General features: G+C 43.2%; 1 protein-coding gene across 3 annotated transcripts; it reads left to right on the top strand.

Moving 5' to 3' along the window:
- Window positions 1–1207: 1207 nt before the first annotated feature.
- Window positions 1208–16305, top strand: LOC100135938 (extracellular matrix protein 1). 3 transcript variants are annotated; one of them, XM_021588832.2, is made up of 8 exons: window positions 1208–1498; window positions 2274–2339; window positions 2431–2747; window positions 3088–3275; window positions 13408–13690; window positions 13823–14037; window positions 15201–15288; window positions 15520–16305. In XM_021588832.2, the coding sequence occupies exons 1-8, from the start codon at window positions 1438–1440 to the stop codon at window positions 15706–15708; spliced, it is 1407 nt and encodes a 468-aa protein (XP_021444507.2). In that variant the 5' UTR covers window positions 1208–1437; the 3' UTR covers window positions 15709–16305. The 3 variants fall into 3 exon arrangements, with proteins under 3 accessions (XP_021444507.2, XP_036823184.1, XP_021444515.2); XM_036967289.1 differs by lacking the exons at window positions 15201–15288; window positions 15520–16305 and adding an exon at window positions 14106–14828 and having other exon boundaries at window positions 13823–14059; XM_021588840.2 differs by lacking the exon at window positions 2274–2339 and having other exon boundaries at window positions 1209–1498.
- Window positions 16306–16757: the final 452 nt, after the last annotated feature.

A 16757-nucleotide genomic window follows, 5' to 3' on the forward strand; every position in this document is an offset into this window, starting at 1 on the left:
GACACCAGAAACAAAATTGTAGACCTGCACCAGGCTGGGAAGACTGAATCTGCAATAGGTAAGCAGCTCGGTTTGAAGAAATCAACTGTCGGAGCAATTATTAGGAAATGGAAGACATACAAGACCACTGATAATCTCCCTCGATCTGGGGCTCCACGCAAGATCTCACCCCGTGGGGTCAAAATGATCACAAGAACAGTGAGCAAAAATCCCAGAACCACACGGGGGGACCTAGTGAATGACCTGAAGAGAGCTGGGACCAAAGTAACAAAGCCTACCATCAGTAACACACTATGCCGCCAGGGACTCAAATCCTGCAGTGCCAGACGTGTCCCCCTGCTTAAGCCAGTACATGTCCAAGCCCGTCTGAAGTTTGCTAGAGAGCATTTGGATGATCCAGAAGAAGATTGGGAGAATGTCATATGGTCAGATGAAACCAAAATAGACATTTGGTAAAAACTCAACTCGTCGTGTTTGGAGGACAAAGAATGCTGAGTTGCATCCAAAGAACACCATACCTACTGTGAAGCACGGGGGTGGAAACATCATGCTTTGGGGCTTTTTTTCTGCAAAGGGTCCAAGACGACTGATCCGTGTAAAGGAAAGAATGAATGGGGCCATGTAGAGAGATTTTGAGTGAAAACCTCCTTCCATCAGCAAGGGCATTGAAGATGAAACCACGTAAAACCACAAGCCCAAAACTCTATCTTCATCCATGGCTAATTTAGGACAATTTTAGCTAGCTAGTCACTGGAGGACAACAACACAACAATATTCAAATTGTTTCTGGATGTGACATGATGTGATGTGATTGGACTGCAGCCAAATCCAAACTGGCTTCCTTGACACTTTTTTGGGTGTGCCAGGACCATTCACAGTTGAGCTCACTAGGTTTAGTTCAACACTGATTGGCTATATTGTTTTATCAAGGGAGACCAAATGCTTGCTAGCTTCCCTTGCATTTGATATTACACATAGAAAGAGGCGCTGTTTTGCACAATCAGTTGCTTTCCATAGTGTGAGGATACATTCAACCTCTTGCGAAATGAAGGACAATTATTTATTTTGTTATTGGCTAATTTTTTTGGGGGGGGCAAGACTGGCTTCCATCCATGAATACATAGCACTGCTGACTAATGGTGGGAAAATACCTCCCTCTTTTCCCTCCAATCACAGAACAATCATACATGTATTTATGCTCTCTCACAGCTCTCACACACTCATTCTCTGTTTCATACCACTCCATAAGGACATAACGGTTTGAAAAGAAGGGATTCCAGCTGTCGTTTGTCAAGTCGTTTCCTGAACTTGGCGTGGCTTTGGAACAACTTTGCTAAACACAGGGAAAGAGAGTGGGGGGTGAAAGAGGGCAAAACAGAGGGAGTTGAAACAGTCCAGTGGAAGAGGACAAGGATAACTCCCGTATCAGTACTCAAAATGGGTTGGTCTTGGGTTCTAGCGTGCTGGTGTGCATTAGTGCTGGTGTGCTCGTCTGAAGGTTTGTAGCCTACAAGGTTTTTGCATGTAGTCATCAGTTCTTTCTGTCCTTGTTTTATGTCCTGGTATGTGTTTATGGCTCCCCTTCTGTTTGTGCATGGTCTGTTAGAAGTGCACAGAATTTTTATGCCCTATCAAGATCATGAAGAAAAACATTATTTGTTGGACGTGATACATTCCATTCCACCAGTTTAGTGTGGAACAACTTTGTCCAAGTCTACTAACAGTATAACTAGTATTCTAGATATAACAAAAATCTAGACTAGAGAATTCACACCATGTTAATTAAAGGTGCAATATGCAGAAGTCGCTCCGCAATTTCCTGCTTGATACAATTCAAATAGTTAGCCTAATTTCAGTTTGTGACAAAACAAGCAATGTGTAGTGTTGAGAATCATTGTACCATCTAAACCGCTATGAAATACATTTTCAATAGGCAAAAATATTTGTATTTTCAGCTGTTTGAAGCTGGTATACAAAACCAGAAGCAAAAATGTAACTTAAGAAATGGGAATCATAGAAATAGTACACTTAGAACAGATCTCCCGCTTCTTAGACTTGCTGTCAATGAGAATAACAGATCTATAAGTCACATTTCTATGTGAATTGGGTCACCCAAAAAGTTACATATTAGCTTTAAGTATTCTGATTTCATGATTTCCACAAATCTAGGTGGTATACAGCAGTACTGACATCACATGGTCAGAATGCTATGGCTTATTTATTAACTAGTACGTGTGGGCGTGTGTGTTTACATTCTCTCATCCCTTCCACAGATAACAGATCCCTTCCTGGCATGTTACAGAGAGAGGCCTCCTTTGACATAGAGGATTTCCTGCAAAGTTAGTGTGACATGTACTGTGTGTGTGTGTGTGTGTTTGTGTGTGTGTGTTTCAATGCCCTCACAGTGCTGTGTGTATATTTGTCTTCCAGGGGAGATCACCCAGTACCCGGACACAGACTTTACACCTGGAGTTCGGCCAATGGCTGGGCCTCGCTCGGTTGGGGAGTCCTACCCCAGTGTCCTCTTCCCCCCTGGCCGGCCCTCCCATAAAAACCTCCAGGCCATCTGTCTCCATAGCAGCCATCGTCCGCGGTACCCTTCCTACTCCCTCCCCCGCAACGGCGGAGGCCACTTTCGTCGTCGAGCTGAAGCAGTCAACCGGGTAGAGTCCTGGTACAGCGCATGTTGCCATGGGAACGGGAAACAGCAGGTCCAGGAAGTGACGCTGTGCTGCGTTACACAGGCGGTGAGTGTTTCTGTGGCAACATTGGATTCTGTCCTTTCGTGTTGCGTTCAGTTCTGTTTAGGTCCATTCACTCCTAGTGTACCAACAGAACCACCTTCTAGGTGCACAGATGCAGTAGTGATGAGGACAGAGGATGCCCAGGGAAGATGAGACTCAGTAGAAGGAAAGCCCATACAGACACAACAGATTAGCCTTGGAGTCTATCTGTATAGCTGTGTAGCTGTGTAGATGGGAAGGCATTCATGAGTCAGGCCCACTAAAGTTGTATCTTCACCATTTTAGGACTTCTTTTATCTCTATTTTTCATGTGTGAATTGATGTTTGTATATGTCACTTACAGTGGGAACAGACCCTGTCCACATTCTGTACTGAGGAGTCCGGAGTGAAGACACGCCATCACCACTGCTGCCAGAAGGAGGGCGGGGCCAGACTGAGCTGTTTCCATAGGGAAAACCCAGACCCCACCTACCTGCCGACCACCCCCATACCTGAACCTGGCTTCACCTTTAACCCCAACACTTGTCACAAGTAAGGGAGGGAGAGAGGTTTACTTTAGTTTTTGGGCAGGGTTGTTATGGTGACGGTATTACCGCCACACTGGTGGTTACGAGTCATGACCGCAGTCAAATTCCACGTGACTGTTTAGTCACGGTAACTAGGCTTCTCCAAAACTGCACTCTGATAGTGCTGATGATCATTAGTAGAGTACCAAACTTGCTAACAGTCAGTTGCTAATGTGCTGGTACTCAGCACCGTACTGTCTCTCTAATCACTCTGACATCAATAGAAATGTCAATCGAAAATCGAATCAAACACTTCATGAGTGCCCATGAGCTCATGTTGCGCAACAGTTCTATAGGCTAATCAATTGTGGGAATTTTTTTGGCCTCTTTTAAAAAGAGGATCCCATCAGCTTTCTATAGGCTTGGCCTACTATATTTATTTCTCAACGTTCCTAATATTATGTACATTGCTTCGCTTTCCAAAGGAGTATAGCCTACTTGGCTGCATGAATATTAACCATAGGAAATGCGCCCTCTATTTGCTATTTAAGTGTATTTACATCAAATCAAACTATATTTGTCACATGCGCAGAATACAACAAGTGTAGACTTTACTATGAAATGCAGACTTACAAGCCATTAACCAACAGTGCAGTTCAAGAAGAGTCAAGAAAATATTTACCAAGTAGACTAAAAGAAAAAGTAATAATAAAAGGTAACACAATAAGAATAACAATAATGAGGTTATGTACCAGGGGCACCGGTACTGAGTCAGTGTGCGGGGGTACAGGTTAGTTGAGGTAATTTGTGCATGTACAGTTGAAGTCGGAAGTTTACATACACTTAGGTTGGAGTCATTAAAACTCATTTTCAACCACTCCACAAATGTATTGTTAACAAACTATAGTTTGGGCAAGTCGGTTAGGACATCTACTTTGTGCATGACACAAGTCATTTTTAGAAAAAATGTTTACAGACAGATTATTTCACTGTATCACAATTCCAGTTGGTCAGAAGTTGACATACACTAAGTTGACTGTGCCTTTAAACAGCTTGGAAAATTACAGAAAATGATGTCATGGCTTTAGAAGCTTCTGATAAGCTATTTGACATCATTTAAGTCAATTGGAGGTGTACCTGTGGATGTATTTCAAGGCCTACCTTCAAACTCAGTGCCTCTTTGCTTGACATCATGGGAAAAGACCTCAGAAAAAAAATGTAGACCTCCACAAGTCTGGTTCATCCTTGAGAGCAATTTCCAAACACTTGAAGGTACCACATTCATCTGTACAAACAATAGTAAGCAAGTATAAACACCATGGGACCACGCAGTCGTCATACTGCTCAGGAAGGAGACGCGATCTGTCTCCTAGAGATTTTGGTGCACGTATTTTGGTGCAAAAAGTGCAAATCAAATCAAATTTATTTATATAGCCCTTCGTACATCAGCTGATATCTCAAAGGGCTGTACAGAAATCCAGCCTAAAACCCCAAACAGCAAGCAATGCAGGTGTTGAAGCACGTTGGCTAGGAAAACTCCAGAGAAAGGCCAAAACCTAGGAAGAAACCTAGAGAGGAACCAGGCTATGAGGGGTGGCCAGTCCTCTTCTGGCTGTGCCGGGTGGAGATTATAACAGAACATGGCCAAGATGTTCAAATGTTCATAAATGACCAGCATGGTCAAATAATAGGTCTGGGACAGGTAGCACGTCCGGTGAACAGGTCAGGATTCTATAGCTGCAGGCAGAACAGTTGAAACTGGAGCAGCAGCACGGCCAGGTGGACTGGGGACAGCAAGGAGTCATCATGCCAGGTAGTCCTGAGGCATGGTCCTAGGGCTTATGTCCTCCGAGAGAGAGAGAGAAAGAAAGAGAGAAAGAGAGAATTAGAGAGAGCATACTTAAATTCACACAGGACACCGGATAAGACTGGAGAAGTACTCCAGATATAACAAACTGACCCTAGCCCCCCGACACTTACTACTGCAGCATAAATACTGGAGGCTGAGACAGGAGGGGTCAGGAGACACTGTGGCCCCATCCGATGATCCCCCGGACAGGGCCAAACAGGAAGTAAATAACCCTACCCACTTTGCCAAAGCACAGCCCCCACACCACTAGAGGGATACATTCAACCACCAACTTACCATCCTGAGACAAGGCCGAGTATAGCCCACAAAGATCTCCGCCACGGCACAACCCAAGGGGGGGGGGGGGGCAACCCAGACAGGAAGATCACATCAGTGACTCAACCCACTCAAGTGACGCACCCCTGCATTCCATATAAATGGAGCTCTGTAGGAGAAAGCCCTGCCTCCAGCTGTTTGCTTAGAAATTCTAGGGACAATTAGGAGGCCTGCGTCTTGTGACCGTAGCGTACGTGTAGGTATGTACGGCAGGACCAAATCAGAGAGATAGGTAGGAGCAAGCCCATGTAATGCTTTGTAGGTTAGCAGTAAAACCTTGAAATCAGCCCTTGCCTTGACAGGATGCCAGTGTAGGGAGACTAGCACTGGAGTAATATGATCAAATTCTAGCAGCCGTATTTAGCACTAACTGAAGTTTATTTAGTGCTTTATCCGGGTAGCCGGAAAGTATTGCATTGCAGTAGTCTAACCCAGAAGTAACAAAAGCATGGATACATTTTTCTGCATCATTTTTGGACAGAAAGTTTCTGATTTTTGCAATGTTACGTAGATGGAAAAATCTGTCCTTGAAACAGTCTTGATATGTTCGTCAAAAGAGAGATCAGGGTCCAGAGTAACGCCGAGGTCCTTCACAGTTTTATTTGAGACGACTGTACAACCATTAAGATTAATTGTCAGATTCAAGAGAAGATCTCTTTGTTTCTTGGGACCTAGAACAAGCATATCTGTTTTGTCCAAGTAGAAAGTTTGCAGCCATCCATTTCCTTATGTCTGAAACACAGGCTTCTAGCGAGGGCAATTTGGGGACTTCACCATGTTTCATTGAAATGTGCAGCTGTGAGTCATCCGCATAGCAGTGAAAGTTAACATTATGTTTTCGAATGACATCCCCAAGAGGTAAAATATATAGTGAAAACAATAGTGGTCCTAAAACAGAACCTTGAGGAACACCGACATTTACAGTTGATTTGTCAGAGGACAAACCATTCACAGAGACAAACTGATATCTTTCCGACAGATAAGATCTAAACCAGGCCAGAACTTGTCCGTGTAGACCAATTTGGGTTTCCCCAATCTCTCCAAAAGAATGTGGTGATCGATGGTATCAAAAGCAGCACTAAGGTCTAGGAGCACGAGGACAGATGCAGAGCCTTGGTCTGATGCCATTAAAAGGTAATTTACCACCTTCACAAGTGCAGTCTCAGTGCTAAAACCAGACTGAAGCATTTCGTATACATTGTTTGTCTTCAGGAAGGCAGTGAGTTGCTGCGCAACAGCCTTTTCTAAAAATTTTGAGAGGAATGGAAGATTCAATCTAGGCCGATTATTTATTATTTTTTTCTGGGTCAAGGTTTGGCTTTTTCAAGAGAGGCTTTATTACTGCCACTTTTAGTGAGTTTGGTACACATCCGGTGGAAAGAGAGCCGTTTATTATGTCAATCCCAGATCAACAGCAAAGGACCATAGGACATATTCCAGTCTGTGCTAGCAAAACAGTCCTGAGTGAGTCACTGGTTCTTCCTGCTTTAGATTTTGCTTGTAAGCAGGACTCAGGAGGATAGAATTATGGTCAGATTTGCCAAATGGAGGGTGGAAGAGAGCTTTGTATGCATCTCTGTGTGTGAAGTAAAGGTGGTCTAGGACTTTTTTTTCTCTGGTTGCACGTGACATGTTGTTAAAAATTTGGTACAACTGATTTAAGTTTGCCTGCATTAAAGTCCCCGGCCACTAGGAGCACCGCTTCTGGGTGAGCATTTTCTTCTTTGATTATGGCCTTATAGAATTGGTTGAGAGCGGTCTTAGTGCCAGCTTCGTTCTGTGGTGTTAAGTAGACAGTTACGTATAATATAGATGAGAACTCTCTTGGTAGATAGTGTGGTCTACAGCTTATCATAAGGTACTCTACCTCAGGGGAGCAAAACCTCGAGACTCCTTTAATATTAGACATCGCGCACCAGCTGTTATTAGACACACACCCTCACCCCTCGTCTTACCAGAGGTAGCGTCTCTGTTCTGCCAGTGCATGGAAAATCCCGCTAGCTCTATATTGTCCATATTGTCGTTCAGCCACGTCTCGTGAAACATAAGATGTTACAGCTTTTAATGTCCCCTTGGTAGGATAATCTTAATTGTAGGTTATCCATTATATTTTCAATGATTGCACGTTAGCAAGAAGAACAGATGGCAGTGTGAGTTTACTCGCTCGCTTACTGATTCTCAGAAGGATGCCCGATCTGCAGCACCTTTTCCTGCGTCTTTTCTTCACACAAAAGGGGAGGATCTGGTCCTGTTCCAATGAAAGAAAGATATCCTTCTCGTCGGACTCATTAAAGGAAAAGTTTATTCCAGTCCGTGGTGAGTAATCGCTGTTCTGTCCAGAAGTTATTTTTGGTCATAAGAGATGGTAGCAGCAACATTATGTACACAATGAGTAAAAAAATAAGTTACTCAAGCTGCAAAAAAAACAAACAAAAAAGCACAATTGGTCGGGAGAAAGTAAAACGTCAGCCATGTTCTTCGGCACCATCTTCATAGAGTATGTATTACATGTATTCTTCCCCCTGCCCCTATTCTGATAGCTGCATGATAATAATCCAAACTAATTTCATATATTTTTTGACACGCAAAGACTCAAGCGGCGTTCCATAGTATGTATGTCGTCAAGATAATAGCAGTGATGAGATTACTGTGTAACTCCGGTAGGGCAACGGCAGAAAAATAGCGCACTTGGTAGTGTTAACTGGTGCTCGACCAGTTGGCAAAAGCTAACATTACCAACGACAGAGAACGGTTGATTGTCAAGGGCAATGAATCCCATTATCTTGGCTTTAATGGATTTCACCTTTGAGTTGTCTTGCTGACATTTTTACTTGTTGACTGCTCCATCCACACAGCATACATTGTGGGCTAGTTTAGGAATGCTGTGTTGCACAAATAGCGCAAACTTTTACGTGGCGTCATTATGTCATTTACCTTCGTTATATAGGTATGCACGCCTGTTTTGACATCGGTTTTGCACATTTGGCGTTAAACTAGACATCGGCTGATATCGATGTTGGCATTTTTAGCTAATATCGTCCGATTCCGAAATGTCCACAATATATTGAGCATCCCTATTTAGTATATGTAAAGGCAAGATTAAACTAGTGTAATGGGTGACAATATTATAATATGTTAATGGTGCCCAGTATGTGCATAAGGCAAGAAACAGCACATGCTTTTTTTTCTCTCGCGACCACCCCGTGAGAGCCCTCTGTGGCCAAGAAACTGTGGGGTTATGACAAGCTAACCAGAGTAGGCCCAGCACCATTGGAAATGCAGGAGAGTCAATAAGGAAGATACTAATTCTCTCCTTGTGACCCCCCTGCGTCACCATGCCCAAAGGAGCGGTGACCTCCTTAATCAACCCTGACCCTAATGGTCGATTATCTAAGGCGTGAACGGGGAAAGGCACAGCCACGGAAACAATGGGGATCCCTAAACTATAGGCTAAAGCTCTATCAATAAAATTCCCAGCTGCGCCTGAATCAACGAGTGCCTTATGCTGGGAATGCAGGGAATACTCAGGGAAAGTGACAAACACAACCATGTGCAACAGAGGGCTCTGGGTGAAAATGGTGCCGGATCACCTGGGGTGACACCAGAGCGCACTGCCTGCTGCCTCGATCCCCAGAGGAACCAACCCGGAACTGACCTTCAGTGTGACCTCTGCGGCCACAGATAGTGCTCGAGCTGGAACCCCTCCGGTCTCCTTGTGCACCACCCCTCCCAGCTCCATGGGTATCGGAGAGGGGGTGCGGGAGGATGGGTTCCAAACCCCAATCAGAACGTCCGCGGGTAGCTAGCAGGTTGTCCAGCCGGATGGACTAGTCCACCTGCTGGTCGAACGTGAGGGTGGTGTCTCTGCAGGCCAGCTCCCGACAGATGTCCTCGCGCAGACTGCAGCGGTAATGGTCGATCAGGGCCCTGTCGCTCCATCCCGCTCCGGCAGCCAGGGTCTTAAACTCCTGGGCGAACTCCTGGGCGCTCCTCGTCCCCTGCCTCAGATGCTCTACCCTCAGGCGGGTGAACTCCTCAAACTGGTCCAACGCCGCATCTCCCTCTCTCCACACGGCATTGGCCCACTCCAGGGCTTTCCCGGTGAGGCACGAGACGAGGGCGGACACCCTCTCACGGCCCGAAGTTGAAGAAGGAACCCCTGGCAGTTCGCAGCCTTTCTATCCTATTCCTGGGGCAGGGAGAGACAAATCCCACTGGGACCAGGAGGGAGAGGGGCGCTCAGAGGAGACCCCGGTTGTGCTGGTGTAGGTGCTGGAAGAACTCCCTGTCTCTCCCAGTGGTCCATAGTTTGGACAACGCGGTCCATGGCGGTGCCAAGAAGGCGGAGCATTGCGGCGTGCTCCCGGACGCGCTCCTCCACCCCTATACCCGGGGTACCTGCTCCTGCTGACTCCGTAGTCAGGTAGGTGATTCTGTAAGGGGTGTGTACTGGCGGCAGAGAAGTCAGACGCAGGAGAGCAAAACTTTTCCAAACGGCGCAGTTTAATATAAAAAAAAAACACCGGAAAACAGAACAATCAAATAATGGGTACATAACCCGACTCACACCAGGACAGACCTGCACAAGCACTTACAATAAACAATCTGACAAGTACATGAGGGGGAACAGAGGGTTAAATACACAACATGTAATTGATGGGATTGGAACCAAGTGTGATAGAAGACAAAACCAAAGGAAAATGAAAAGAGGATCAGCGATGGCTAGCCGAACGCCGCCCGAACAAGGAGAGGGACAAACTTCGACGTAAGTCGGAAGAGGAAATTATTGTCCAAAAACAAACTTTAAAGTATTACTGAAAAATTGTGAATATGCGCTATGTGCACTCACCAAGGATATTGCTGTTGCTCTCAGTTGGTGCCAATAAAATAGGCTATTCTGTTGTTTATTTAATTGAGAATTTTGATAACTAAAAGACAGATTAGTCCTTGCATTGTCTTCTCTTTACAGCGATAACCATTTTCTGTCCAAACTATGTTTTCCCGCAATTGTATTTTGAAATATTGCGATATGCCTGGCTTGGCCTCTACTTTCACAGATAGTCGCAACTCAACAATAATCTGCCCAAATTGCACGTTGCCTTTCCTTCCAACTGTAGGCAAGTCTATTTAAAACAATCCACAACAAAATAAATATCCTCTGTGGCCAAATCATGCTTTAGTAGCCTATTTTGAGTGATTTAATGTATTTCTTTATAGACAGGAGTAGGCTAATTAGGCTATATAATTTTGGCAATTTAATTCAATTTACTTTAGGAAAAGCTTCTCCTAGCCTTATGGATGCGCTGCCTATGCTTGCATTTTAAAAACATACAGTAACTGCACATAACCTCCATTCGCTATTCACTATTGAAGTGCAGTCTACGGATTACATGCATTTTTTTTGTGGAGCATTCTAATCAAAAGTAATTTCACACATATTGGTAGGCTACATGTACACACCAGATTAAATTGAGAATAGTCTGATGGGTGAGAACATGATCAAGTGCTTGTCAAATTGTGAATGAGAGACTGATGAAGTGTGTGCAGCCTGTGGAAGAAACAGAGCAGAGCACATAACTTTCATGTGTTTTCTTATTCAAATCATCATTAGTCACATCATGCAGCCTTAGAATGTATTAAACATCAAAACATATAGCCAGTCAAAGGTTTGGACACCTACTCATTCCAGGGTCTTAATTTTTTATTTGACTATTTTCTACATTGTAGAATAATAGTGAAAAAAATCTAAACTTTGAAATAACACATATGGAATCATGTAGTAACCAACAAAGTGTTAAATAAATCAAAATATATTTTATATTTGAGATTCTTCAAAGTAGCCACCCTTTGCATTGATGACAGCTTTGCACACTCTTGGCATTCTCTCAACTAGCTTCATGAGGAACGCTTTTAAAACAGTCTTGAAGGAGTTCCCTCATATGCTGAGCACTTATTTGGCTGCTTTTCCTTCACTCTGCGGTCCAAATCATCTCAAACCATCTCAGTTGGGTTGAGGTCAGCTGATTGTGGAGGCCAGGTCATCTAATGCAGCACTCCATCAATTTCCTTCTTGGTCAAACAGCCCTTACACAGCCTGGAGGTGTGTTTTGGGTCACTGTCCTGTACGCCATCCAGGTGGGATGGCGTATCGCCACAGAATGCTGTGGTAGCCATGCTGGTTAAGTGTGCCTTGAATTCTAAAAACATCACTGACAGTGTCACCAGCAAAGCACCCCCACACCGTCACACCACATTCTCCATGCGTCACGGTAGGAACCACAAATGCAGAGATTATCCGTTCACCTACTCTGTGTCTCACAACGACATGGCGGTTGGAACCAAAAATCTCAAATTTGAACTCATCAGACCAAAGGACAGATTTTCACCATTTTCATTTATTTGGGGTGCAATTTCTGAGGCTGGTAACTCTAATGAACTTATCATCTGCAGCAGAGGTAACTCTGGGTCTTCCTTTCCTGTGGCGGTCCTCATGAGAGCCAGTTTCATCATAGTGCTTGAGAGCTTTTGCGACTGCACTTGAAGAAACTTTTAAAATTCTTGAAATGTTCCAGATTGACTGGCCTTCATGTCTTAAAGTAATGATGGACTGTCGTTTCTCTTTGCTTATTTGAGCTGTTCTTGTCATAATATGGACTTGGTCTTTTACCAAATATGGCTATCTTCTGCATACCACCCCTACCTTGTCACAACACAACTGATTGGCTCAAACGCATTAAGAAGGAAAGAAATTCCATAAATTAAGTTTAAGTTTAAGTTTATTTTTTATTTTTACAGGGACAGTGCACATTAATCAACGTTTCAGTAAAAGTGCCGGTTTTAGCCAGCCGGCTAATTGGGCAGGTTATTAAAAACAATTACAATATAGACAATAGCAGCATAGAACAAGCAAGATATAGCATACAGACAGAGCAACATAGGACAAGCAAGACATAGCATACAGACAGAGCAACATAGGACAAGCAAGACGCAGCATACAGACAGAGCAACATAAAATAAAAAGCAGCAAGACAAAATTCATAAAAGCAACAAAGTGTTTCCACACCTCACAAGCTACAAGGCACAACTGTTAATTTAAATGCATTCCAGATGACAACCTCATGAAGCTGGCTGAGAGAATGCCAAGAATGTGCAAAGCTGTAATCAAGGCAAAGGGTGGCTACTTTGAAGAATATCAAGTATATTTTGATTTGCTAACACTTTTTTGGTTACTGCATGATTCCATATGTGGTATTTCATAGTTTTGCTGTCTTCACTATTATTCTATACTGTAGAAAATAGTAAAAAAAATTAAGAAAACCCCTGAATGAGTAGGTGTGTCCAAACTTTTGACTGGTACTGTATATCACAACTAAAGGTGCATTAACAACAAAACATTAGGCATACAGGAGGACCTGTTTCTTTGTTAACCGCTCAACACAGAATAGCAGCATGTGTTCACTCCCTCAAATCATTTGGAGAAAATATCCTTTCTATTTTATTCAGCTATGTTCAATTGTATTCTTCATATTATAAAACAATGCCACGGAATTCTAAGAAAATCTTTTCTGCTAAATGAACTAGTGTATCCCACAGCCATATGGCATAGCCTGATCAGGGCCTAACACAAGGACAACTCAGAGTATTCTATTCTGTTCTTCTGAAATAGACTACATTTTCATCATATCATGTTTTTTTAAACCTGTCTAAAATAAATAATGGATTTATTGTGATGGTGTAGGCTATATTAAATGGATCTATTAGACGTCTTAAAATGTAGATGTTCCAAAGGTCTGCATCAGTGGCTTGTAAGCTGTGTGTAGAAGCCAGGAGATGTTAAACGTGTTGATGTTAATTAACTTCAATTACCATGAGACTGGCAGTCATTTGCATGACAATCACAGGCTGACAAAATGTCATGACCGCCACAGCCCTGGCAACTAATGACTACATGTATTGTGTCCTTTCCTCCCAGGTCCCAGCCTGGTCCATGTGCTGTCAGAGGAGAGAAGCACAAGAGCCCCCAAGCTACTCCCAGAGACTCTGACATCAGTTTCCCCCCTGGACGCCCCACTTTCGACAACATTGGATTGGTCTGCTGCCTACACAACAGCCGACCCCTCTCCACCACCAAGTGCCTGCCACGTACAGGCTTTGGCTGGCTGGCCCGCCAATCAAAGGCCATGAACCGCCTGGAGAGAGGGTTCAACCACTGCTGTAAGGGACTGGAGAACGTGCTACCCTGTGCTGAGGGAAAGGTAAGGAGTGTGTGTGTGTGTGTGTGTGTGTGTGTGTGTGTGTGTGTGTGTGTGTGTGTGTGTGTGTGTGTGTACAGTTCGAGTGTTGATCAATTCAAGTGTTTACAGAACATCTCTCCACCTCTCTCTTAGTGGCGTGAGGAGCTTGACAGGTTCTGTGAGGAAGAGCAGAAGGGGAGGCCTCACAACTCCTCCTGTTGTGATGTGGGAGAAGGTGAGGACAGGTATACCTGTTTCTCCTCACTCGCCCCTCATCCAGACTATGAACAAAAGCTTGACTCTGCTTCTGACGCACCACAGACCCACAACCTCGGACACATCTGTGAAACATACAAGATCATCAAGATGTAAGGGTTTGTTTAGGTTTATTGATTGTGTGTGTGTGTGTGTGTGTGTGTGTGTGTGTGTGTGTGTGTGTGTGTGTGTGTGTGTGTGTGTGTTTAATTGTACCTTTTTCCTCCTCAGTCACATTTTTATGCTGCCCAGCCCGATTGTTTATCTTTCTGGGTGACAGAACCAGACCTTTCAGAAAGGGTACATTTCACTGTAGTAGATGGTGACTGTAGCTATGTTTCCATCCGACTGGCGACAGATTTTAAATTTGCGCATTTTCCCAAAAGTGGTGTGTTTCCACCAAAATGACTTGTTGCTGATTTTTGTAGTGCACACGAAATTTATTTTTTTCTTCATTTTATTGAATAAAAATCTAAAGTTCAGAAACGGTTGTTATAAATAGTAAATGTGCCAACTCTGGTCTTGGCACATTCGCTCTAGCCAACAGCTAGCAGATACAGTGTGGGTAAGCTAGTCTACATGATGAGATTTATTATGGATAACAGCGACCAGTATTACATTTTTTAAATGGCAGTCAAGCATCAATCATAATGTCACCAGAATAAAACCTTCGATATTTACTGGAAAGGAGCATCACTGTGCATCTTCACCACCCTGTGAAGTTCATCATAACTTGTTTCATCTGTAGCCTAATAAACTGCATAGTTTCCTGAGTCGTAGTGGAAGGACCACACACCATATTATCGAGTGACTGCAAGTTTACGTGGATATGATGGTTATTATATCAATAGTTGCGCATAAAGGAATTTCCACCGCCATTTCTCACATAACTCATTTTACAGACGAAAAGATCCCACCATGTCAAAAGAACAAATTATCTGTCAGTATTTATACAATTTTACAAAAAATTCCTGTTTCCATTCCAGTTGTTGTGGTTTTATTTGATACGGTATGACCTTACTCGTAATAAAACTGTGGATGGAAATGTGGTTAATGACATTAAAATTCCAGATTTGCATTGCATCAAAAAACATTACCAAAAGTTTAAAAACAATAGTATACAATAACTTTCACAAGTATCTTATTACAGCAGCTAGTTTGATCCAGGGACATTTGTACATATCTGTCTAACAAATCCCTTTGACTGATTTGGTTTGATTATCGAGTAAAACAAAGATGTAGTTTACTGAGATGATCTTGCAATCTGCTCTCTCAGCTTCCCTGTGGCTCTCCCTGTCCAGAACTTAGTGGACCAATGCTGCTCCCTGCCAGCAGACCAGAGAACTGCATGTGTTCAGATACAGGTGAGTTCGACACTTAATAATACAGGTTCACACAGACAACCCCATATCTCATATTAACCAGGTTGTCCCATTGGGATAAAATGAACATGATTGGCCATCAAGTGTCTACAGGATCTTAGACTGAGAGTTAAGTTAGTTATAAACAATAATTTTTATATTGTAGCTCTTTGCATGTTGCAGGCTTTTTGATATTGTTGTTTTCATAACTTCTCTCTTTGACTGTGAACCCAGCTAGTGATGCTGTCGCAGACACGCTGTCTTGAGGGGAAGCCCTCCTCTTCCTCTGTCTTGCAGAAGTCCTGCCCTCCCTCCTCCTTCTCCCAGGACTCCCCTATGTGCCTCTCCAGACTGCTCATGAATGCCATCACCAAGGCAACCAAGTCCCCACACCTCAGAAAGAGGAAATTCCTCCTCACCTGATTTTGGTTTTACTCTGATGGCAGTGGGCCAATCCGAATTAGCGGTCAGGGCATTTCTGCAGTAGTCACTAGATAACCATGCCAGAAAGGATACAATTGGCTAATACAGAAGAACTGTTGAGCAAGTGCATGATTTAGTCAAACAGGAGTTAGGATGTGGGTAAGAGTAAGCAGAATTTATAGTTAGAAAGTTCCATTTATTCCATATTGTCTAGCATGGCCAGATGACAACCAATTAATGTATGGTATCCGAGTGCACATAATATTTCAGTATTACTGTCAGTGTCTGTCATTAAGAGGGTGTTATAATGTTAGAACACCTGGAGAGCTGATATGAATATAAAAAAGAAGTGGTAATTCAAATGGTGATTTGTTTCGTAAAGCAGATATGTTTCAGAATTGTTAGTTGTATTTTTCATATAGCTCCAGAACTGCTAGTCCAGTTGTCCTGTTCTATTTCTAACATTTGAAATAAATCTTTATAGAATATGTCTTAATCATTTTGGAGTGAAGCACTGCCAGTTATTGTAATTTGTCATTATCTGACACATGAACAACATTGAAATGATTATTTGAATAAACTGAAATGTTGATGGAAGTGGACTTTATGTTATAGTGACTGTGTGACTGACATGTATCCACTAAGTTAGTGTAGTAGAACTTGCATTAATAGAGACAGACAGGGTCCTCACTAGCTGTCACAGCCACAGAGTTTAGCCCAAAGCCTGGCAGATGGCGATATTGAGTGGTTTCATCTCACCGTCCAAAGGCATTGTATGAAGCCGGTTATATACACTTGTATCCCCGGTGGACCGGTTCTTACATGAAACATTCTCCATTCAGGCTGCAAAGGCATCGATTTCCTCAATTTGATTTAGTGGTGAGAAGGTAGAAAAATATGGGGAAACTATATGCTTTCTTTATGAAACACTATTTTCCACCACCATGCTAGAGTGGCTAGAAGAACACCAAGACGAAGATTCTGGAGATTGTGACAGCCGGCTAAATGGCATCCCTTGAGAATGCAAGAACAAGATGTATGTCAGGAGA

Source organism: Oncorhynchus mykiss, chromosome 3 (genome assembly GCF_013265735.2).
Source record: "Oncorhynchus mykiss isolate Arlee chromosome 3, USDA_OmykA_1.1, whole genome shotgun sequence".
Classification (NCBI taxonomy): domain Eukaryota; kingdom Metazoa; phylum Chordata; class Actinopteri; order Salmoniformes; family Salmonidae; genus Oncorhynchus; species Oncorhynchus mykiss.

Bases quoted from the DNA above. Each gene is read 5' to 3' on its own strand.
- LOC100135938 (XM_021588832.2), top strand. From the start codon at position 1,438: ATGGGTTGGTCTTGGGTTCTAGCGTGCTGGTGTGCATTAGTGCTGGTG. The intron at 1,499-2,273 runs GTTTGTAGCCTA...TCCCTTCCACAG, and splicing joins GCTGGTGTGCTCGTCTGAAG to ATAACAGATCCCTTCCTGGC. The intron at 13,691-13,822 runs GTAAGGAGTGTG...CCTCTCTCTTAG, and splicing joins TACCCTGTGCTGAGGGAAAG to TGGCGTGAGGAGCTTGACAG.